At 43.5% G+C, this 25,036-nt stretch overlaps 2 protein-coding genes across 4 annotated transcripts in view; one reads left to right on the top strand and one right to left on the bottom strand.

The window, feature by feature from the left end:
- Positions 1-15,277, top strand: part of NBEAL1 (neurobeachin like 1) — a 144,283-nt gene extending 129,006 nt beyond the window's left edge. For both annotated transcript variants that reach the window (XM_066576048.1, XM_066576049.1), the window contains 3 exons: positions 1,789-1,937; positions 2,631-2,766; positions 9,858-15,277. In XM_066576048.1, coding sequence (XP_066432145.1) covers positions 1,789-1,937; positions 2,631-2,766; positions 9,858-9,956 — 384 coding nt within the window. In that variant the 3' untranslated portion in view covers positions 9,957-15,277. The remainder of the gene's footprint in view (positions 1-1,788; positions 1,938-2,630; positions 2,767-9,857) is intronic.
- Positions 15,278-17,573: 2,296 nt separating this feature from the next.
- The window catches only part of LOC136576611 (alpha-aspartyl dipeptidase-like), a 32,141-nt gene continuing 24,678 nt past the window's right edge, over positions 17,574-25,036 (bottom strand). Inside the window, exons 8-10 of one of the 2 annotated variants that reach the window (XM_066576051.1) lie at positions 24,219-24,278; positions 18,656-18,738; positions 17,574-17,871 (exon numbers count right to left, since the gene is read on the bottom strand). In XM_066576051.1, coding sequence (XP_066432148.1) covers positions 17,811-17,871; positions 18,656-18,738; positions 24,219-24,278 — 204 coding nt within the window. In that variant the 3' untranslated portion in view covers positions 17,574-17,810. The remainder of the gene's footprint in view (positions 17,872-18,655; positions 18,739-24,218; positions 24,279-25,036) is intronic. The other variant, XM_066576052.1, reaches the window with a different exon arrangement.

Below are 25,036 nucleotides of genomic sequence, written 5' to 3' on the forward strand. Positions count from 1 at the left end.
CCTCCATCTTGTGAACCATCAGTGTGCAAGCTGCGTACAATTTGTCTACTAGGTTATTAGAGAGAAGGAAACCGAAACACGGTAGAAAAACTAGTAATGTCCGGAGTTGCTGGAGACTTATGAAAGCTTACTCAAGACAATTGGCATCTGAAATGTTCCGCCCCCGAGTCAGAAGAAGAAAGGATAATAGCTGAGAAAACATCAGCAAAGAACCCCGCCATCACCCGCATGTGGGGTCTTTAGTGGCTCACTGTCTCCCTGTTCTAGGACCTCCGAAGTTCTGGACTTGTCTGTAGAAGAGGAACAGGGTTCCAGTCAGGCAGGCACCACTCTGGTAAGCCCGGGGGCTTTAGTGAGTTCAGCCAGGTCAGAGGGATCTCTCCGTTCATGGTGCCTCCCTTTTTGTGCACGACGAGCAGAAGAGGAAATCCCCATGAATACGCAATATCATGTTCCCCTCGGATGCCAGCAAAGGTGTTGCACCCTACATTGAGCGAAAGTGGAACGTAAGGGATCTTTTAACAGAAAGATGCATACTCCATCAAAGTTTCAGACATATTGCGAGCCTTTTGCATGATTTCCTGTTTTACAGTATAATACGGGAGGTGATAGATCATGTCCCTAGGCTTGTTAATATCAGGATTGATGGGGCCAAGGGTCATATTAGCTCAATTTATTTCGAACGCCTCCATTTTTTTGACGACCCCAAATCATGCTGAATAAGCCTTTCAGTGTAGGAACCAAGTCAGTGGTTTTAGTTTCTTCAGGAAGAGCCCGGATCCTTATGTTGTTTCCTCTATTCCGGTTTTTGGAGTCATCATGAAGAGTGTAAAGTTGCTTAATTTGTTGATCATGGATATCCCACTGGATGGATACTGAAGGTCTGAAGGTTTAGCAGAGAAGTTGCCCTGGTCTGGGGACAAAGCTTTTACTTTATCTCCCAGAGCTTGAATTGTTGCTTTTATGGAGCTTAATTCTTGTTTTAAGACAACGCCAATCTTTCCACGAAATGTTCCATTTTTCCATTCGGTGAACTCAGCAGTCCACTCGGTACACCGTTTGTTCTTTTATGGTGTTCACTGTGTGGGATAAATGAACATTATACCGTAATACTAATTATGTTGTGGGTTGTTTTGTGCTTGTCATGTTAAGGCCCGTTTAGACACAATGATTACTGCTCAAAATTCACTCAAAAGCCATCTTTTGAGCAATAATCGCTGCATCTAAAAGCGCGCCCATTGTGCACTATTCGTTCATCGCTGATGTCAAGCTAGCTTGAAAACAGTCGTCCTGCTTATCAGGACCACAGGCTGAGACCTCCAGCTGTTATCTGCACTCAGTGAAAGGCTTCATTTGCTCGCTAATAAGCTACTAAGTAGCTGAGTAGCTACTTCGTACTTTATGCAAAGTGATCGCTCAAAGCTGTCTCTCAAGCGGCCTTGGTGCCATTATTAGGCCTCTGACTTCCACAGCAACCTATTGGCACCCTGCAATCACATTACAAAGGTGCCGATGGGGTGACCGAGGGAGATCCCTTCATCTAACTGCTTAAATACTGGAATCATAATTATTTTTGAGCTCTGCCATTGCAGGCAGGTTTCAGTTTGTCTTTCCCCTCCAGAGCCCGGTCCATACACTGTTCTGTAACATCCACTGTAAATATACAGAGAATGCTGGGAAGTGGTTGGTTAATTTCCACAAAGCTGTGTCCTACCAAAGAAAGTTTGAGGCATACATTTCACATGGCTGGAGGCTATAGTTACTTAAAAATGTGTTTCTGTCTGTTAGAACAAGAATGCCTTACATCTCTTCAGTGTGAATGGAAAATACCTTGGCTCGGAGAGCCTAAAGGAGCAAATATTGGACATGTGCATCAGTGGGGAGTACATTGTGATTGGCAGTCGTCAAGGACATCTTTCTATACGTGATCTCTACAGGTTAGTAATGGAGGCCCATCAGGATTAGAACATCTGCTGTAGGCAGTTTGGCTGTTGAATTTTATATTAGCAGGATAGAGAATTAAAAAAAAAAAAAACCTATCTACCTAATGCATTACATTACATCTTGTAATATTTTGTTGCTGTGAGCAATTGTTTATGGGGTTACAGAGGTTGTAGCAGCATTCACAACTCCTGCTTTCGAAAAGCAGGGCCCATGGAGAATATTTTCTTTGTGTCTTGTTTATAGCTACCCCATGGCTTTGTAGAAAATTACACATGAACATTAAAGGGAACCGGTCATCACCTTTTGAGTCCCATAAACAGTTATGGTGCTCAAAGCTGAGGCAACGGGGAGTCTGGGGAACGCTGATTCATGCTCACCGGACTCCCCATTCCTGCGCTCCAGCTCTGCGAAGAGTCACATTGTGTGCGCAGCAAACTTGTAGGGACTCAGTCAGTATGAAACGCCATTCCCTGTTCCCTCACCTCTGAGCCCCATAATGCAGTTTGATATAATGACAAGTTCCCTTTTAACTATGATAAGAAGTAAATTTGAAAATGAATTGTGATGCATAAAGTCAATGTAAATCCGGGTAGTGAGTGGAAGAAACAATTCTTATTTTGAAATTGTCATAAGATAAATATATATATAATATAACCTAATTCTACTTTGTTTTCTATTACTTTCAGTTTGAGTCTCTGCGTTTCGCCTCTTATTATGCGGGTTCCAATTCATTGTCTCTCTGTGACAAAAGAGAACAGCCATATACTGGTGGGACTAAATGATGGCAAACTCATCGTTGTTGGTGCTGGCAAGCCAGCAGAGGTGAGGACTATTAAAATTGTGATGTACATCAATTACAAGGGATAGTAAACGGTTAGATTTAAATAATGAATTGAGCCATTAATGTGAAAATGAAAGTGGCCAACCTCACCTCCTCGGTGGAGCGGGACACATTCTGGACCTCCATTTTATTAACCCCTTAGTGACCAAGCCTGTTTACGCCTTAATGACCAGGCCAAATTTTGCAAATCTGACACGTGTCACTTTAGCATGGAAAAAGACCAGAAAGGTTTTGCATATCCAAGCGATTCTGACATTGTTTTATCGCCACATGTTGTACTTCATTTAGGTGGAAAAAAAAGACCGATAGAATTTGTGTTTATTTATTAAAAGCGCCAAAATTGGGAAAATTTTGAAAAAATCGTCATTTTTTCACATTTCCAACTGCAATATCTCAAATATGTGCAAACATAATATAGAAATTTTTGCTAAGATTTATATTTCCATCCGTTTACTTTATTTTGGGCGCACATTGGAAAAACTTTCGTTTTTTTTAACCATTTAGGAGACGTACAAATGTAACATTACTTTTCAGCATTTTGAGGAACACTTTGTTTTCCTACACCAATCCAAGATTGGAAAGGCTCATAGGAGTCAAAATGATAGATACCCCCACAAGTGACCCCATTTTAAAAACTACACCCTTTAACGTATTCACTGAGGGGTGTCATGAGTATTTTAACCCCACAGTTTTTTTTCAGGAGTCAATGCAATTTAGAAGAGAAAAACAAAAATTTCATATTTTTGCAAATATGTCATTTTAAAGACAGGACTTTTTTCTATAGTACACATGAAAATTAGGATTTGCACCCCAGAATGGATACCCCTGTTTGTCCCGTGCTCAGAAACATACCCATTGTGGCCCTAATCTTACGTTTGGATGCACAATGGGGCCCAAAATGAAAGGAGCAATCGGTGGCTTTCGGAACAGAAATTTTGCTTGAAGGAGATTTAGGCCCCATTGCCCACTTGTAGAGCCATTGAGTGACCAAAACTATGGAGAACCCCCACAAGTGACCCCATTTTGAAAAGTAGACCCCTTAACGAATTTATCTAGGGGTATAATGACTTTTTTGACTTCACAGTTTTTGAATGAATCTAAGCCAAGCCGAAGGAAAAAAATTACAATTTTCATTTTTTTGGTAATTCTGTCATTTTAAAAGCAGTTTTTTTGTACAGCACATATATGAATGAAGACTTGCACCCCAAAATGGATATCCCTGTTTCTCCCGTGCTCAGAAACATACCCATTGTGGCCCTAATCATATGTCTGGATGCACAATGGGGCCCAAAATGAAAGGAGCAACCGGTGGCTTTCGGAACAGAAATTTTGCTTGAAGGAGATTTAGTCCCCATTGCCCACTTGTAGAGCCCTTGAGTGACCAAAACGATGGAGAACGCCCACAAGTGACCCCATTTTGAAAAGTAGACCCCTTAACGAATTTATCTAGGGGTAGGATGACTTTTTTGACTTCACAGTTTTTGAATGAATCTAAGCCAAGCCGAAGGGAAAAAAATACGATTTTCATTTTTTGGTAATTCTGTCATTTCAAAAGCAGTTTTTTTTGTACCACACATATATGAATGAAGACTTGCACCCCAAAATGGATACCCCTGTTTGTCCTGTGCACAGAAACATACCCATTGTGGCCCTAGTATTACGTCTATATGCACAATGGGGCCCAAAATGAAAGGAGCAACCGGTGGCTTTCGGAACAGAAATTTTGCTTGAAGGAGATTTAGGCCCTATTGCCCACTTGTAGAGCCATTGAGTGACCAAAACGATGGAGAACCCCCACAAGTGACCCCATTTTGAAAAGTAGACCCCCTAACGAATTTATCTAGGGGTATAATGACTTTTTTGACTTCACAGTTTTTGAATGAATCTAAGCCAAGCAGAAGGAAAAAATTACGATTTTCATTTTTTTGGCAATTGTGTCAATTTAAAAACTGTTTTTTTTGGAAAGTGTACATAGGAATGAAGACTTTCGCCCCAAAATGGATACCCCCATTTGTCCCGTGTTCAGAAACATACCCATTGTGGCCCTAATCTACTTAAAGGAAACATAGCTAGGCCTATAATGGAAGGAGCACCCGTTGGATTTCAGGGTACAACGGAATAAATTCCAGTCCCCATTGCCCACATGTAGAGCCATTGAGCGTCCAAAACGATAGAGAACCCCCACAAATGACCCATTTTAAAAACTAGACCCCTTAACAAATTCATCTAGGGGTGTACTGCATATTTTGACCCCAAAGTATTTGAATGAATCTAAGCAAAGCAAAAGGAAAAAATTACGATTTTCATTTGTTTGGCAATTTTGTCAATTTAAAAACTGTTTTTTTTGTACAGTGTACATAGGAATGAAGACTTTCACCCCAAAATGGATACCCCTGTTTGTCCCCTGTTCAGAAACATACCCATTGTGGCCCTAATCTACTTACAGGACACATGGCTAGGCCCATAATGGAGGGAATGCCCGCTGGATTTCAGGGCAGAACTGAATAAATTCAAGGCCCCATTGCCCACTTATACGGAAAAAAAATTGACTTCCTAAAAATAATTCCCCCCCCCCCCCCCACCATCCCCATTTTTTGGCATTCCCTAAATATTAGATAAAGGTAATAATATAAATGCGTTTTATGTCCGAAGACAGGGATAATTACGGAGGCTGGTTGGGCTGGGCACATGGGGCAAGAAAACCGGGTATCCCCCCCCCTCCTCATGTATTTTGGGGGGTATTTCGTAACCTCAGCAGCGGGGATGGGGTGTAGAAAGTGGCGCTGTGAGGCTTTGTAATCTTGCTGCGGTGCAGCGGTCTCACAGAGAAGGCGCTCAACAAGCTGCTCCTGGAACTGCAGGAAGGCGAGCGTTCCCGGGGCTTCTTGTAAATTACGGATTACAGGTAGCGGTCTGAATAACGCCGGGCTCACGTAGCCGTAGGCGGAATCTGCTTGCGGAGGCCCGCAGCGGATCCCAGCTGTGAGCCCGGCTGTGACCCTGCGTACGGTTGCGTAATGTTCTGCGCATAACTGCCTACTCACACAGGCGGTTTTTTGTTTGCATTTCCCGCGCCGTCGCTTAGAGATGACTCGGGTACCCGCAGCCCGTACACAATGTGTTTGCATATGGGCTGCGAGTATATCCGCGGTCATAGAGCACAATGGGCTCTAGGTCGCAGATATTCGTGGTAAAATATAGCATGCTGTGTTCTGTTTCTGCGAGTGGATTACGTAATTCCGACCCGCTAATTGGGGGGAATTGTGTAATCCAATGCATGCGATTGATCCGTGGATTACCGCTGATCAAGCGCATGCAGAACCTGTAATTCCTCTCCGGTCACGCGTGACCGGCCTAATGTTAGTTCGCTACTTTATCACGTGACCGGGGACCGCTCAGCGAGGCCGCCGGTCACTGCTCCAAGCACTCAGTGACCGTTGGTCACTGGGAGCAAGGAGATTTAAAATTTCCTGGGCTCCCCGCCTCCTGCGAATGTGTCCGGCATTTTGCCGGCGGGCGCATGCGCCGAAGCTGGGGTAACATCCGCGGATCAACATCCCACCAGGGAACAAATCCGGGACCTTGGGTACGTAATTTCATCCCCCCTTACGGATACGATCCATAAGGGGAGATGAAACGTTAACTTTTTAAACTTTTTTTTACTTTTAACTTTTTTTTTTTTTTTTTACTTTTTTACTTTATATGATCACCGTTATCTGATGGATAACGGTGATCATATGACTGGAAACCGCATACAGCGGTCCCCAGTCATATCTCCCTGCACTCGGCTATCTGTGACAGCCGGGTGCAGAGAGATTTTGAATTTGCCGGGCTCGCCGGCTTCTGCGCATGCGCGCCGCATCGGCACATCGCAGAAGCCAGCGGGGGGTCCAGACACCGGCCGGAGGACATCGGCGGACCTGAGGTGAGTATTTTCACCTCCCCTCATGGATCCGATCCATGAGGGGAGGTGAAACTTTTCTTTTTTTACACTTTTTTAAACTTTTTTGCGATCGCCGCTATCCATTGGATAACGGCGATCGCGGTACCGGGGACCGCTCACCGCAGTCCCCGCTGACATCTCCTGCCTCCCGGCTACCTACAGGAGCCGGGAGCCAGGAGATTTTAAGTCTCCCGCGCCGCCGGGCCTTCTGCGCATGCGGCTGACGTAATGCCGCCAGGCGCGCATGCGCAGAAGGACGGCTACGGCGCCCGGAGCATCGGGACAGCTGGGACTCGTGCGACGGACATCGGTGAGTAATTTCAGCTGCTCCGATGGATCCGATCCATCAGAGCAGCTGAATCTTTAACTTTTATTGCACTTTTATTTACTTTTTTTGCGATCGGCGCTATCCATTGCATAGCGCCGATCGCAATGCCGGGGGGGGCTCCGAACAGCCCGGGATGACAGCTCCATGCTGTCAGCTACCTGCGGACACCGACAGCATGGAGCTGTCACGTCCACAGCCCGAGGGGCATTATTCTCTGCAGGAAGCATGTTTTTACGTCCTCAGAGAATAAGGCCCACTTCGGGAGGACGTAAAAACACTATGGGCTGGTCGTTAAGGGGTTAAGGTTTACTTTAAAATTACTCAAGTGGTCAAATTGTGTAAACTCCCGGAGAATAACTGGGAAGGATATCTGGGGCTGGGACATTAAGAGGTCATCTGCATATAATGATGCTTTACAAGGTTGAGGACCAACTTGTAGACTGCGCACATCAGTGTTCCGTAGAGCCGGTGCTAGATGCTCCATTACTATGGCATACAATAGCGGGGATAAGGGGCGTCCATGGTCAGGTCAAACAGGAAGCTAGTCACCTCCTACCACTACAATCTCCCACTCTGCCTCCATTCAGTCAGTGATGATCATTTCTGTGAAAAAGCATAGAAACTATCACCGCTAGAATGACCTGTGGGTCATCCGCGCCTGACAGGTCGTCCCGTGTAAAAGGGCCCCTACACACAGACTTCTGCACCATCTGACTACTGTGTGTACCAATGTTCACTCAGCATAGTACAGTTACAGATGTGCTGGCGATTACAAGCACTTAATGTGTTTAGGGCTGTTCTCCTGGGCCTTAGAACAGGTCGATTCAGACTCTATTAGGGAATAAACAATTGTTCATATGGTTGATTTCTCCCCTATAGAGCTTAAGAATGGACAGCAGCATATCCCTCCTTCACATGGGGAGACGTGCTGCCTAAAAGATGCGATGACCGGATGAATGGGTGATAGACAGCACATGCACAAGGTCCGATCAGGCAGAAAAATATTTCTAGGAATGCTTTTGCACAATAATTGAGCTGTGTATAATATCTGTGCAGTGTCTGCTCCTCCAGGACCCTGTAGTATGCCCTCATGCCATGCACAGAGACTCGTGCCCTCATGCCATGCACAGAGACTCGTGCCCTCATGCCATGCACAGAGACTCGTGCCCTTATGCCATGCACAGACACTGGCAGGACGCTCTCCTCTTCTATGTTCTGATAGAGAACGGATCCCTCAAGTAATTCCTTACAACCAGCTAACAGATAAATGCAGGCTAATTATCATGAATTCTGTTAAATAGACGCTGCAGACAAGTTAGATGTTTATATTACGCAGCGAGTCTCTTATTTGATGCTGAACAATTTTATTTTAAAAAGTAGTTGTAAACTTTTCTTTGTAAAATGTAAGACGCACCAGAGAATTCCCGATAATTAGCGTCCTAATGAAAGGTTTCACACCTGCAATTTTTTTCAGCAAACATAGGAGTTGATAATAAAGAGAAGTAAGTTTTTCTGCTTTGCTTTTCCTTCCTTTTGTGCCCACTTCTGGTTAGACTAACAACCTGCATGTGTGAATGCTGCCTTAAAGTGGTTCCATAATACAGATATTACTTGTCTGATTAGACTTTTATCATATGCAAGGCTGTGTATTTGGCCGAGGGCTGCATAAGCATTAGGTGACCTGCATCAGATAATTCCCCAAACAGAAGCCTTCCCTATATTACCAGAGGCACATAAATCTAAAATAATCAAGAAAATCTAACTATCATTTTATTGCAGCCAGCACCCACAATATTTTAAACGTCCTAAAATTGCGATGTGCAAGAAACGTTATCATTTTGCCAAAACATATGTAGTTAAAGGTGTAACAGGATCACAAGGCATCCCCCTCAACAGGATAGGTAAATAGCTTGCTGATTGGAGGGGATCTCACAGCTGAGAAACCCACCAATCCCAAGAACAGGGGTCCCTTGTGTTCCACATCCTCCTCATTGTGGGCTTACTGAATTGAATTTCAATGCCCTATCCTTTTGTTTCCTAGGAGATAAGATGGCTTATCTCCCCAAACACAGGAACATTTGGCTGAGCCAAGTGTTCACATGTATGGAACGGTCATGAAAAAGCGCTTTTGGACAAACGGCAGTTGAATGTGTTACTGCAGCTTAACAAAGCAAATAATTTTGTATGCCGTACCGTCACCATGCAGAAAATGTAGATTTGTAGCAATGTGAAAACCCACATTCTTTAGATCACAGTTAACTTTTGGAGACTTCAGTGGCAAGAGAGCTGGTTGTAAATGGGAGGTGGAAAAGTGTTCTTGCCCCCCCCCCCCCCCCCATCCTTCTTTGCTCTCCATCCATGACTGGGTAGACACACAGTTGCCCCAACGCTCCAGTGACTTGCCAGAGACCTTTCATCTAGATCAGGGATCCCCAACTCCAGTCCTCAGCGCCCCCAACAGGTCATGTTTTCAGGATATCCTATAGTAAGAACCCCTGTGGCAATGTCTGAGGCACTGACAATAATTACATCACCTGTGCAACACTGAGGAAATCCCGAAAACATGACCTGTTGGGGAGACCCGAGGACTGGAGTTGGGGAACACTGATCGAGATCCTTAAAGAAATGTCTGCTAGAAATCCAACGAGTAGAGAATCAGTTCTTCTCATGAGTTACTCGTTAATGGTTCATGTTTAGGATTGTATGTGCTTCTCATTTCCTAAATGTGATGTTATTCCATATTGGCTGTTTTCGTCTTTTGTACCATCCTTTTATTTGACTGGTGGATTTTCTTTTACTAGGCGAAATCGGGTCAAATTTCCAGGAAGCTTTTTGGATCTAGCAGGAGACTCAGCCAAATTTCATCTGGAGAGACTGAGTATAACACCCAAGATTCCTAATCTGCGACTGCTCAGAAAGAAGAGCACATAATCTGAAGCCTTGTCCTATTGTCACATGAAGGCGACACACTACATTGGTGGTGGATCCCAGAGGATGGACTCTACACACAAGTGCATTTTTTGCCTCCTATTGCTGCTTAATCTTTCTGCTGCTAGATGAGAGCCAACAGCTGGCGGCAGAAGAGTTATGTATGAACTGGACATACTGTCCCCTAGAAGTCTCCCCTCCTTCCTTTGATTGCACTACTTGTCTTTTTATGTTTTCCATTAATAAGCATTCTTCTCATCCTGGGGCTTCCTAGCACTACTGGGGAATATCACTCCATTCCTCCTTTGGGTAAACAACGCGGTCTACTTTTAGTCTTTTATGACTTGTTCATAGTATTTGTGCATTTTGGAAGGTTTTAGTTTTATGTAACTGGACAGTAAAGTGACAAATGAAACCCTTTTATATCAAATGCCCCCGATTTAGTTTCTAATGAATTTTTGTTAATATGTGAAATATGGTGTTTTTATAGTTCTCTTTTTTTGGATGATTTGAACCTATTTGGCTGGTTTCATTCCAGTGTTGTAGTAATAATTTACATTTGTGCCTACTAAGTAATCATATTGTTTTGCCTAGCAAAAACCATTTCTCTAAGGAGGTGGAGTAGTCATGGAGCTCCTGGAGGATGGATGATAGTATCTGCATTTATACTAATTACATTACACAGGCTCCCATTCCTATTTATTTGAAGGTTCCCCTTAAAAATAAGATGATTACAGGGTGTGCTGCTACTTGGGACTCTTAACAGCAAGTGTGAAGTTCCCCTGTGCTACCCTCATAGAGGAAAATAAGCATTCTGCAGTTCCTATTGAAGTGAGTGGGCCGTCCATATAATGCATGGACATACTGGTTCCACCAAAGCAAGTGGAATGGGAATCCTGAATTAAGGGCCTCTGTTAGCACCCGTTCCCTCACCTACATTACGGTGCGCAAAGGTGAGGGAACGGAGAGTCCAAGGAGGGTTTATTTTGTGCTCACCCGATCCCCCGTTTCTGGATTGTGTCCCTGCAAACTTGGTGCATGCACACAGCTTGCTCTTTTCAGATGGCTCCGTGCGTGCCCTCTCCCATCAATCTCTGGGGGAAATCTTACGAATAGAGCCATCTGATGAGTCAGCTATGGGTGCACCATGTTTGCAGGGACACAGCGCACAAAACAGTCTGGTCCTTAAGGGGTTAAGGTGCAGCACTGAACAAATATCACAGATACAGAAATACAAGATAGAAATTGCTATATTGTTACTACATGAAATGGAATGGGAACAACGGCATCAACTGACCTGATACATTCACAATGCTAATGCAAGAACTTGTGTGCAATCATGTATAATTCTCTCATTGTATACATGTATTATCTGCTGCATTATACTGTACATTGCATTATTATGTAATATGCCAAGAATCCACTTGAATTACTTTAGATCGCTTTCATTCCACAGGCTAGTCAAGCACACTCTGACTTTGTTCACAATTTGTACTTCCCTTAAAAGGAACCTGTCACCAGGTTTATGCCGCCCGAGGCAAGGGAACATGAGTCGGGGACGGGTATGTACAGAGCGCTCATTAGGTATTGTTCGGAAATACTGCAGTGTTTCACAATAAGCATACTTTGAAGATTCAATCCGAATGGAGCTCCGTGGAGTTGGTGATGCATTGGTTTTTCCTTGCCCGGATCGCCTAGAGTGATATCGGTCTCTTTCTATATACAAACTAGGAGAGCTGTCACTCTAGATGATACAGGCAGGAAGAGGCCAGCATGGTGCCGCCTCCATGACTTGGGTATTCCTGGGCGCACTGTACATACCCGTCCCACGTTCATGCTACCTGTGCTTCGGGCAGCATGTAGAACTTAAGAAACACATGTGGCTGGCACTACTATTAGCCGAGATTACGAATGGCCACAGACTTATGTAAACCATAACTTATGAACACGGAAAGCAAGTGTGCAAGAAATGCCAAAATATATACCAAAAGTCTTCTTTATTGAACAATCCTGTATGATCACATCAAGTTAAAAAAACACTTAACATTTCTTAATACAAACAAGAAGCGAAAACACAAGGGAGTCCTACAATAAAGACTCTAATCTCCTGAGATTTTCTTATATAGAGTGCAGACATGCAGCTATCTGGTTTAAATAGGACACTTTACAATGTAACAGCAGCAATTAAATAAACTAGCAGGATTCCAGTGCAATAAATAATGCCCAGAGACCGGGGAGCAGAGATCCAAATAGCCCCATAGTGAGAAATACTTGCGCAAAATCTAGCCAACTGATTGAAGCTAAATCAGACCTAATGCATCCAGCGGAGGGGAGATCCCGCCAAGGTGCTGAAGCTGCATGCTAGTAGAGAGGAGTCTGAAGAACCCTACGTGTATCGCCTCTACCCGCAGCTCCGTCAGGACTGTGGAGGTTCAGAATTTTTAAACAATTTTAAATAGTGTTCCTATACAAGAATCACCTGTGTATCTCCTGGTTCTACATGACCCAGGGCCCGATGGCCGAGCTACCCAGAGATGCCCCATTCTACACGCTATATGGGTGGAAATGGCAACCTAGTAGAGACAATGATCAGTATGGACTAGATGCTGCAATACGCCGTGCAGGCGGAAGATCTGAGGGGATTGGAAGGATAGTTGTGTTTGGGATTTTCCCATGTATTATGCAGTTTTAGGCACTTTTGTAACTCTGTTTATACAGGATTGTTCATTCCAGCAGACTTTCGGAATATATTTTGGCATTTCTTGCACACTTTCTTTCTCTGTTCATGTGTTATGCTCTAGAACATAGAGAAATGAATACACAACAACAAAGGCACAGAGTTCAAAGGTGTCCTTTATATATTTGTACTCCCTCCCATTCCCACGCTGTGACGCCTGCTCTATGGAATGAGATTATGGGGCTCATCAAAGTTGGCTTTTTTTTTTTAACAACCAAAAAAACATGTTCAAAACCTATTAATGCATTAGTCTATTTTCTTATTACTCTTGTAGTCCATTACAGACAGATTTAATGAATGGGTTTGTTTGTATCCTTCCTGCTTGTTGTTTGCTACTTTGAACAAAGTGTCGCCTGCTACACGGACTCTGTGCCGCTCCCCAAACTCAGACAGTTGGGGCACATTAAGGCCGGTCTTAAGGATATGACTGAAAAATGGTTTTCTTATTACTAATATATATAGTTTCATTTTATGCAATATTGCAGGATTTTTAAAGTTCTGCCAGAGAATAGAATATTGTTATGGGGTCCAAACCTGTAAATATGATCTAGTCCAGTATGTGTCAGTGGGTGCAGCCAATCTTAGTGGAGCGTAATGTAACGCTGATACCGGACAGAAGTGCAGCCATCCGTTGGTTTATATTATTTTATAGTTTTTTGTTAGTTAATTTATTGGACTGACCTTCTGTACAGATCATATAACAGAACGCATCAGAAAGTGTTGTGATCCGCCGTGTTGGCCGGAGATTCACACACCGCAGGGTTTGTTGCAGGAAGCTCTTGTTTTGGCGGCGACTGCTGCCGACTCCGTTCAGCCGGACAAAACCGCTGCATCACATTCCTGCAACAGATCTGCCGTCTCTGTGATCACGGTCTAAAGTCTCTTTTACAATGTAGGATTTTATACAATGTGTTGATTAATTTGCTGCTGTAACGATTCCAAAAAGGTTTTATTTAATGACTCTACTTAAACTGTTTTAACATCTAAAAAGGTCTCCAAACACTAAACACCTAATTAAGGAATGTAGAAGGACCTTGTCAACCAAATATTTAGCTTCATATGTGTCTATTTGTGAGTTTTATGCTTGAGGTTAACCTACTGATGATTGGTAATATATTATGTATACTACATTCTTCACTTGTGTAGGGATATACAATCATGTGCTACATATGAAGCCTGTAACTTTACATTTCCTGTTTCTTTTATGTCATTTAAATGTTAATTCATGACTGTTATATGGCATCACCATTCATAGATCTACAAGTGATCAAACATGTCTTCCAGGGATTTTTTCCCCCACGTTTCATGTATTTATAGGCTTGGCTCACTAACGGGTTATTCTATTCATTAACACCAGGTTTATATGCTTGGTGTTCAACAGATGTGTTTAGGTTCTGAAATTGATCCGAGTTTGTCATTTGGAAAATCCTGTTGAGATGATGATGTGACGCTCAGCTGCATGAGAAAAGGTGCCCGTACCCATTAGACAGACGACGTCAACCAAAACCATTGTTCGGCTGAAATTTAACAGCAAACGGTTGTTTCAGCAGGGCGATGATAGTCCGTTATCATCTGGAACGAAGTTGGCCACGTTTTGAAATTTTGACCCAGTAGTTGGATGGAAGAATTTTAGAGCACAGAAGGATCTTTCAGGTACGAATGATCCTTCTTTGAAGTATATTACCAGAAAGATCTTTTATCCGTCCGTCACCCAGTGACGTTGAACATATACGGCCATTTTGAACAACTAAAATGTGTATTAAACATCTGTGAAATGAACGTTCACCAGAATATCGTTTGTTCAACGGTGGTTCAGCTCAGCCACCTACTTCTTCTAATGTGTATGGTCAGCTTAACGGGACGGCAATACTACAACGCAATATTTTTACACCAGTTGTTCTTTACGTTATTTTGTACCTGCCTAGATATAGGACACCCCACAATGTGGAGCCAGATAGTAGGCCTTATTTTTTCATAAATGACTTAAGTGATTTTACTTTAGAAACAAGTTCTATTTGTGACTGAAGTAAAGGAAGCCTGACCTCCTTCACGGTGATCTCATTTAATTTTATGGAACTCTTCAAATAGACTCTAATTTTACTGCTTTTCTTCAGTCTACATAAATATTTCTCAGGATTTTGTGCTGACGAGTCTTCGATGTTTTACACATCTGCCTTTCTGAATAATATTTTTCTGGCTTGTACTGGGTTTTTTGTGCAATATTTTTCATGTTGTATACAGTAAGTTTTCTTCTACAAAATGATTTTTTTGTGACCTGAAATTTTAAATAATCTTCTCCTCCAGTGGCGGAAGGATCCTGACTGTGTGCAAATCCGTGAACTGCATACACTAATGGCGCTGAAAGGATGGTGTGTGTATATCGGCTCTATTTTATGTACAGGGTGGTTGTTTTTAAAATGTTTTGCACTTTTTTAGAGAATTCAGATTTGTAAACTGTAACAGTTTAATATTTTGTACAGAATATATTTGAACTGACTCTTGTAAATATGATAACTTGAAAGCAGACAGAATAAAACTTTAATGCTTGCAACTTTGGCTCGGTGTTTCATGGAATTTTTTATTTATTTCTTTAAATACTGGCATAACTTACAGCGATAACATTTAGGAAGGGGTTTTGAACCCTTGTTTGAAGCGGTCATAGTTTCTTCTTAGGCATGTGATGTCACGTTCAACAGTCGCATGCACCGAGTAGCTCAGTCTCATTCAAGGTAATGGGAATGAGCTGCAATACCAGGCATAGCCACTATACAATGTATGACACTGTTCCTAAAGCAGCTGCGGCACTTACCCGAGCACCATGGCCACTTCAAACAGTTGATCGATGAGAGTCTTGAAGTTTATCAATATCTTACTCCTGGAATACTTCACTCACTAGTTTCTGTTAATGGAAAATTTTGGCTCCGTCTTCTACTCCTATGCAAGTATTGCAGCCCCTGTAATGCTACATTCAATGTGAACATCGTCCAAAGGCTCTAGCGTGTACACAGCACAGTGTTAGGCCTCGTTCACACGAGCGTGTGTTCGTGCGTACATAGGTGCGCACAAAACTGCGCATCCACGTACGTGCAAAAACGCGTGAATTAAGCTCTGTGCTTAATGCTGCCTGTAATTGGTCACAGCACTTAGCCATTCATTGAATTCTATTTTTCGGTTCGGTTTTCTAATGCCTGTAAAAATGGGGAAAAAAAGTAGTCTGTCTGCGATTTTTGATCAGAAAAGGAACATTTTTCTGGTTGGCAACTCTGCATTTGTCTTACCTAATTAAGGCCGCCTGCAGACGAGCGGGTCGGATCCGGCAGCGAGAATTCTCGCCGCGCGATCCGACCCGAGCGCCTGCAGGGACGAGCGCGTACTCACCCGCGCCTGGCGGCCCCGGCTCTTTCATGTGCCGGCTGCCGCGCAGCCGGCGCATGCGCAGACCGGAGCTGGCGGCCGGGTGAGTGCGTGCCCCGCAGAAAATTAGGACATGCCGCGGTTTGTTCGCTGCGCGAGATTTCGTGCGGCCGTCTGCATAGGAGTGCGTATTTTAATGCACTCCTATGCAAACTTTCAGCGTCGGAAATCCCGCCGTGGGAAATCCCGCAGCGGGATTTCCGCTCGTCTGCAGGCGGCCTTAAGAGGGCCTGTCAGATGCTCTGACAAGTGGGCAGGCTGCATACCCTTACAGCAGCTGAATCCATCGCAGTTCTTTTTCTTGTAGTCCCCTTATCCTATATAATCGCTATTATATATGGAGCCGAACGCTAGTGTTCTTTCAGGTAGGTGGTTTCCACCGAAAACGTGTTAATGGCTGGCATGATTGAGCTTTAGTATTCATGAAGCTATCTAAAAGTTTAGGATATGTCCCTTCCCTATAAGCCATGTCCATTTTTGAATGAAAAGCTATTTTTATGCAGTTTTGGTATATGCAGTGCACTTTACACCAAAACTGGTGCAAATGTATTAACCCCCTTCCTGACCAGGTTTAATAAATATATGGCAGCCAGAAGTGTGCCAGTTTGCAAAACTGCCCTATACTTTCCCCTGTGATTTCAGCTTCAGGAAAGTTCCAGCTATAGTTGTGACTGACCGCCTCTGTTACCGCCTCTGGTCCAGGTGCTGACATCCGGACCGGATTGGTTCAGGTCCTGATGACGGTACCTGGATCAAAGGCTGGCTGTTAAATGTCAGACACATCCTATGCTGCAGGAATGCCATTGATCAGCAAGTTACAGGAGCTGTAACAGTAACAGCAGGCTCTGACACATTCAGGTCCTAATGTGAAGACCCATAGCAGAGGATTTCCTACAGTTTCTGGCTGTAGTGCAGAACCTCCGACCACAGCGTTCAGAATGCAGTACAATCGTTCAGGTGGTTCCGAGGTAATCTCTTCACGTCAGAGATAATGTCATAGGAATTCCCTCTTCACATGGAGCTTGCAAACATGCAGAGAGGACATGAGGGGTGCATCCTCGCTACATGTCTAAAACTACAGATCACTGCTCATAGTGTTCTAGCGGGTATTTACTAGTCGTTCACTGTTATCAGTGATCTGTATTTAGGGACAGCAGGGAACACAAATGTATTCCCTGCTAATCTGTGCCCCCATAGTAAAATAAGTAAATACCATAAATGTGTGAAAAATATATTTTATATATAAATGAAGTGTGTAAGAAAAAAAATTCTTCCCAAGCACACACCTCGCCAATCCCATGTACAACAATTTCAGACATCCTGCATGACACAAATGTGTTTTGCACAGACATCAGATGCCCATCCATTAACTCCTTGCCGTCCACACACTGCCCAGCTCTTATTTTGGGCGTAAAAACGCATTGTGAATTCCTTGGAATTGGTCATGTTTACTTTATTAGCAATTTCTTAAAAATTAAATGCGAGTTAATACGTATATTACACTATGCAGAAGAGAGGTCCGTCATCGGAGTTCTCTTCAGGATATATAACATAGTATGTAAGGCTGAAAAAAGACACGTCCATCCAGTTTAGCCTATCTGTGCTTGGCCTAAACCATTCAAAACCACCACAAAATAGAAGCAATCAATTTATTGTCACATTCATTTGCTGAAAACTATTGGTTTAGGAGGAAACTGAAGTCTTCACCAGGCTCATGTTCTGTTGGGCATTCACCTCTGTAGTGGAACAAAGAGAAATGAGACCATTACAGCAGTAGCAACTGACGGGTTGGATAGACTGGGTAATGACCATGCTTGTGGCTTCACTGCAGCTGCCAGAGTTTTAAATGTGCAATTTGAAATCTTAAAGGCCCACTCTTGTCATTTTCTTTTTTAAATTCATTACGCAATTATTCCCCTAGTATATATAAAAGCCGGTTACTGATACCTTAGTTACTTCTGTCTGAAACACCTAGCCTCTTTTTACGCAGATGGTCATGTGATCTCACTTCTGGCCAGCTCCGATCTGCTTGAGGGCTATGGATTTATTTTTTTAGTCAGTTTCTCAGCTTATGTGATGCTGTTATATGATCATTACCACAAGGTGGAATAAGGGCACAGTCATTCCTGTCACAGTTACTGATGATGATCCCACAGTTATAATAGAGGAGATCACAGCTCATTCTCCGGACTGTATACTTATGGTCTGTAGCTTATTTAGAAGACTATAGGAGCTAACTATAATTAAACTATCCCTCCATCAGGCAAAAATAACGTAGCCTCAGCTAATGTTATGCTGATGCATCATGGGATAGATGTGAAACAAAGTAAAGAAAAAAAATGGTCTGCTTCAAGATAGTGGCTGATGAGGATCAGATGGGACTGGACTGCAGGGAAGTGGCTGGAATACACAGTGGAGACCTCCAGCGTGTGACAAGCAAACAGGGAAGCAGAGATTCACCCCCCAAAAAGCTACCTAATGTAAACCTTAATATGTGTCACCTGTGTGTCTTAACATTACCTTTTAAAGAGCCGGGCTTTAGTTATTCCAAGAAGTGTTGCCTTATTCCCTTCCACTAATAGCATGCAACCCTCCCGAAGAGCCTGCAAACAAATGGAAGCTTTTACACAAAACTACAGAAACATGCAATTGTCAGCAGAGGTGAACTAAATGTAAAGTGTAGGGCACAATTAATGTTTACTTGTTACATTTCCCCCAAGTAGGAAATGGTTAAAACATAACCCCAAAGAAATGTAAAGTGCTGAACATAAATTTAGACGTGATATACTGGAGTTACCATCGTGTTAAGACGTAGATTAAATTATGCATTATATATATATATATATATAAAGCGTGCGACCTCTGGATGTCACCCCTGGAGCTACAAAGCTGTGTTTGCCCAAATACATAGATGAATATGTAATAGAGCCAAAAGTATAAAGTCCAAATGCCTAGAGGGGTTGTCTGGTTACCGGACAATATGCCCCCTATGTTGTGCAGTGTGCTTAAAAAAAAAAAAGGGAGTACTTACCCCTTTCCTGCCACCACAATCCAGCACTGCAGCCCCAATGTGGTTTTGGCATTTGCTGTGACAGATGGTGTTAATATATATGGATGGAACTCGCATGGGAAAAGCAGCCATTCATTTGAATGCATTCCCCCACATGAGCGATTTTTCACTTGGACCTATGGTTTGAAAAATTGCTGCATGTCCTATTTTTGTGTGCAGCCCACCCGAGAATAGGAGATTATTGTGTGCTGTGCGATGGAAGTTGCACACAAGAATCTCAGGAGCAACTCTCATAGCCCACGTGAATAGACCCCAACAGAAGTAAAAAATCCAAAAGGAGCCAGGAATGTAGAGCCAGCGGTGCATGTACTACCATGCAAGGGCTTGCTGCTATGGCCCAGACACTTTTGGAATTTTGCTTACTGGGATATGCTCATGCATTGGTAGTTGGCCAGGGCTGCTGTGTAATGGAGGTATGTTGGACAAGGCTTGAGATTCCAGTGCTTGCTTCTTCACTGGACAAATTATAATTTATGTTTAGCACTTCTGCTACGGTTCCATTTTCATTGCAGACATATTTAAAGACATGACATCTATTTGTTTTAATAACCACCCAAGCAAAGTAGTTGGTGAAATGCAGGTCAGGTGTGGTAGGTGACCAGTTATTACTAGAGATGAGCGAGCACCAAAATGCTCGGGTCCTCGTTATTTGAGTCGAGCTTTTCGTAATATTCGAGAAACGAACCCCATTGACTTCAATGGGAGACTCGAGCATTTTTGTATGGGACCCGCCGATTGCTGAGCTTTTTTTCTCTCCTGTGTTAGCTCTCCCTCTACCATTGACGTGCGCAGTGGGGTGGGGACAAACACTGTGTGATGCTCGCTCGAGTAGCGAGCACCATCGAGTACGCTAATACTCGAACGAGCATCAAGCTCGGAAGAGTACATTCACTCAACTCTAGTTATTACCTATATGCGCTTGCATTTCTAATAGGGTACGGGCACACGAATTATATTTCTTTCTGGTTCTCGGACTGAAAAATGAGTTTAAAAAAAAAAAACGGACAGAAGTAGCACCCGGTCATTAGAATGGATGTATGCACACTGTCTTTTTGAATTTATTTATATATATATTTGGCTTGCTAGTCTAGGTCAAATAAAAGATTGCATGTCTTATTCTTGTCTGATCTTCGGATGAGAAGAGCATGCATCAATGTAGAGTGTTCGGGCTTATTCACACAAGCGTACATTGGCCGCCATTTTCACGGCCGGCCGATATACGCTACCATCTCATGCATTGGATTCTAATGCATCAGATCACACAGGCATATTCCTGAGGGCAGGAAAGAGAGCCCTGGAACTACCTTCCGCTGCCATAAACTCCTATGGGAGCCAATGACTGCAGCCGGAGAAGGGAGGTGGGAGGGAGTTTAGCAGCGTGACTGCTAACCCCCCTCTCTCTCCTCCTCCCCTCTGGCTGTTTGCAATGGGAGGGGAGAGGAGGGGCAGAGCTAAGCTCCGCCCTGTCCCAGCCTCTCCCATTGCTGGTTGCGGAAAAGGGGCAGGAGCTTAGCTCCACCCCTGTCTTGCCCTCTCCCATTGCAAACAGCCAGAGGGGAGGAGAGGTAAGGTGAGCCGACGGGGAGACAGCCCGACGGCATATTGGCCGGGCCCGTACATCGCATGGTAGCGTATATTGGTTGGCCGTGAAAACGCCGGCCGATATACGCTCCTGTGAATGAGCCCTTCAGCAGACGGATGGAATACTTGGTGCTTTTTGCTCTATTATGTATAGATCTCGATAATTTGAAACGTTCACTTATGTATTTTGGCAAATTGATTTGTGGTTATAAGAGTATGACATTCATAAGTCACCGACCTTGTTTTTGTCTCATGCTAAATGTTAATCTATGCCTCAATAGAGATGGTAGCCATGTTATTTCTATATTTGTGTCCAGCGCTATTACCGTGCATTTAGACTTTAATTGTTCACTCTGGGTTTTCTCTTTGGCTACTATAAAATGTAACATGCAAAGGTTAAGGCACGTAGTGAAAATAATATATGTGGGGAGGAGGGAGGGCTTAAGACATTTATCTACAAGATAGGGAATAAATGATCGCTAGGACCCCAACTGAACCTGAAAACAGTACACCTGGAATGCCCTATGGGAATGCAGCGGGGGAGCGCCAGCTTAACCATAGCTCCATTCACTGCTATGAGCCAGAAGGAAATGGCCGAATGCATCTACAGGGCTCCAGATGGCAACCAAAATGCATTTGCGTTCAAGACTTTGGCAATTGTAACAAGACTTGTTTCCAACTGCAACTAGCCACGCTGCATTAATAAAATAAATCTTTCTTCTAGATCTAGCAGACGTGCCACACACTAGGCACAGCTCCTTGATGAAGACCCCACTACTGACACACCGCTAAGCAGAAGGTAATGAAGAGACTATATCACCCACTGTGCTACCCATGCTTCTATGTTCCCCTCAGCTTTCCAGTCTGTGAGCGTCTCCTGTAACTTTGGTTACTGGGGATCAGTGGAATGAGGGGGTTTGCTTCTGATTACCATGATGCAAACCATGTCCTATGAGGAACCGTTAAAGGATTTGGGTTTGTTTAGCTGAGAAGAGACTTAATAGCGGTCTACAAATATCTGAAGGGCTGTCACAGTGCAGAGGGATCAGCCCTATTCTCATTTGCACAAGGAAAGACGAGAAGCAATGGGATGAAACTGAAAGGGAGGAGACACAAATTAGATATTAGAAGACACTTTCTGAGAGCGATCAATGAGTGGAAGAGGTTACCACGGGAGGTGGTGAGTTCTCCTTCAATGGACGTGTTCAAACAAAGGCCGGACAGACATCTGTCTGGAATGATTTAGTGATCCTGTACTGAGCAGGAGGTTGGACCAGATGACCGTGGATGTCCCTTCCAGCTCTACAATCCTATAATTAGTTTGAGAACACTATGGAGCTTAATGTAACTCTACTGGGAAATGGTCTTCAAATATGAGAGGGAGAAACTTTGAATACAATTCTACTGCGGTGGAGGAGAGTGAGCTCTGAATAGCATTGTGGTTAACCCCTTCCCGCCAAAGAGCGTAAATATACACCCTGGCAGAGGGTTACTTAACACAACAGGACGAACATTTACATCCTGGGGATAGCGCAAGATCAGGAGAGATCCCACACTATCAGGCAGCGGAAACCGGCTGTCACCGTTAGCCGACCTCCTGCTGCAACAGCGGGGGTGCACCGGGGACAGCAACCCGCTATTAACCCTTTACACACTGCGCTCTATGTAGATCGTAATCGCAGAGACCCCGGCAGGTTACCATGACAACAGGATGCCACCTACAGGCGTCCTGTATTGTCATTGCCTATGATCGTTATTACTAGCGATAAGGCATTACAGAGCAGAAGTCCTGCAATGCCTTATCATAGCGATCATAGTTGGTATGGTGCAGGTCCCCCACAGGAACATATAGTGTAAGAAAAATAAAATAAATAAAAAATAATGTAAAAAAAAAAAAAAACACCCTTTTTGTGCTTTTTTCCATATTAGCATAAACAAATGTTTTTTAAAATTTAAATCCCACATTTGGTATCGCCCTATCCGTAAGGACGTGTACAATAAATTGAGCATGCTTTTTATGTTGCATGGCAAAAAGCGTTAAACGTTTTTTTCATCGATATCGCTGCGGCTTTTTTAAAGCGGTTGTCAATGGGACTTTCTAATGTTAAAAACTAGAGATGAGCGAGCACCCAAATGCTCGGGTCCGCATTATTCGAGTCGAGCTTTTCGTAAAATTCGAGAGCTCTACTCGAGTAACGAACCCCATTGACTACAATGGGAGACTCGAGCATTTTTGTATGTGGGATCTCTCTCTCCAGCCAGCCAATTTGCCATTGGCGCGCTGTGGCGGGGAGGGGCCAAAAACTAGGGCGGGGTCGAACACGGCTTGATGCTCTGAACGAGCATCAAGCTTGGCAGAGTATGTTCGCTCAACTCTATTAAAAACGCATCACAAGTTGGCGCTTTGCGATTTTTGTGTGATGCGTTTTTAACATTAGAAAGTCCCATTGACAATTGCGTTAAAAAAAAACAAGTGTCTAGAAGCCCTAAAAGTGGTTAAAAAAAACGTATGCACCTAAAAATGGTACCAATAAAAACTACAGCTCGTCTCGCAAAAAATAATTCCACACAGAGCTTCGTCCATGGAAAAAATAAAAAAAGTTATAGAACTTTGAATGCGACGATACAGAAAAAAACAATAATTCCCCAAAAAGGGGTGTTTTATTGCAGAAAAGTGGGGAAAAAAAAAAAAGAATTTTGGTAGCGTTGTAATCGTAACGACCCACAAGAAAAATGTATTGCGCCATTTGTGCTGCATTATTAACACTGTAAAAAAACAACCCAAAAATCTATGGCAGAATTGATCTGTTTTCTCTCCCTGCGATCATAAAAAAAAAAATTTATAAAAGTTTTACAATCTAGTCTATGTACCCAAAAATGGCACCAATAAAAACTACAGTTCGGGAGATAAAAGACAAGCTCTTATACGGCCGCGTCGACACAGAAAAATAAGGAAAAAAAGTTACGGCTTTTTAAAAATGGAGATGAAAATCCGCCAAAAATCGTTTGGTCCTCAATGCCAAAATAGGCCATGTCACTAAGGGGTTAAGGGAACACACTGAATGTGATTACCGTACTGAGAGAGAACGCGCTGGATGTGATTACCGTACTGCAAGGGGGTCTCCGGACGTTTACACTGGGGCACACCACTGTCTCTATTTTACTGGGGGAGTCTGGGTGTGTAATTGATTTCAGGAGGAGAATTGTGGATGATTGGATTAGACTATAATACATAAAGCACATCAATTATATGCCGTGCGTATTTAATGTTGGGAACTACATTTTTCAGTTTAGGAGCAATAGCTCCTCAGTATTTTTTTTTCAACCTGGAGCAGTGATCTACATAGAAGCTACAAAACAGTGAACGTACGCTGGATAGCATAGAGCCGGCTCTACTACATGTATATAATGAAAAGTGTTCTATATACATACAAGCACATGAGGCGTGTCTGGTTCTTCATGATACTGCTTTATCCGCTGCTCCCGTGTTTCCTGATTGTAGTTAAATAGTCTCAGTTAATAAATATTATGTAAGTTAACAGATCTGTAGAGATTTAACAATATGCAACAATATTCAAATATTTCACCTAAAAAGGTTTTCCAAGACTCAAGAAAAAAAAAATAGGGCCATGGAATGCTGTGAAAGAAAAAGGCATACTCAACTACTTCAGTGGCTCCCCGTCCGGTGCTGGAGACCGGCTCCCTGCGGCACTAGACCTGGAGGAATCCGGCTGCTGCCACGTGCTGTTCATAGTGCATGTGACTGCTAAGCCAATCACAGGCTTCGGCTGACTCTGCTGAAGGCTGTGATTGGCCGAGTGGTCATGCGTACAATGAACGGCTTGTGATAGCAGCTGGCTTCAATATAGCAGGGAATGGGGCTCCAGTGCTGAATGGGGAGTCACCGAAGGAGGCAAGAATGACTTTCTTTCACAACATTCCATGGCCCTGATAAAAATATTTTGGGGGTCTTGCAAAAGCCTTTTAACTCATGCAGGATTCTCTCTAAGGCTGCATTCACACGAACGTATATCGGCTCGGTTTTCACGCCGAGCCGATATACGTCGTCCTCATCTGCCGGGGGTGGGGGGGGAGGATGGAAGAGCCAGGAGCAGGAACTGAGCTCCTCCCCTCTCTCTGCCTCCTCTCCATCCCTCTGCACTATTTGCAATGAAAGGGGGTGGGGCAGGGCTAAGTTCCGTGAATCAGCCCCGCCCCCATCCCGCCTCTCCCCATTGTAAATAGTGCAG

This window comes from Eleutherodactylus coqui, chromosome 8 (genome assembly GCF_035609145.1).
Source record: "Eleutherodactylus coqui strain aEleCoq1 chromosome 8, aEleCoq1.hap1, whole genome shotgun sequence".
NCBI lineage: Eukaryota > Metazoa > Chordata > Amphibia > Anura > Eleutherodactylidae > Eleutherodactylus > Eleutherodactylus coqui.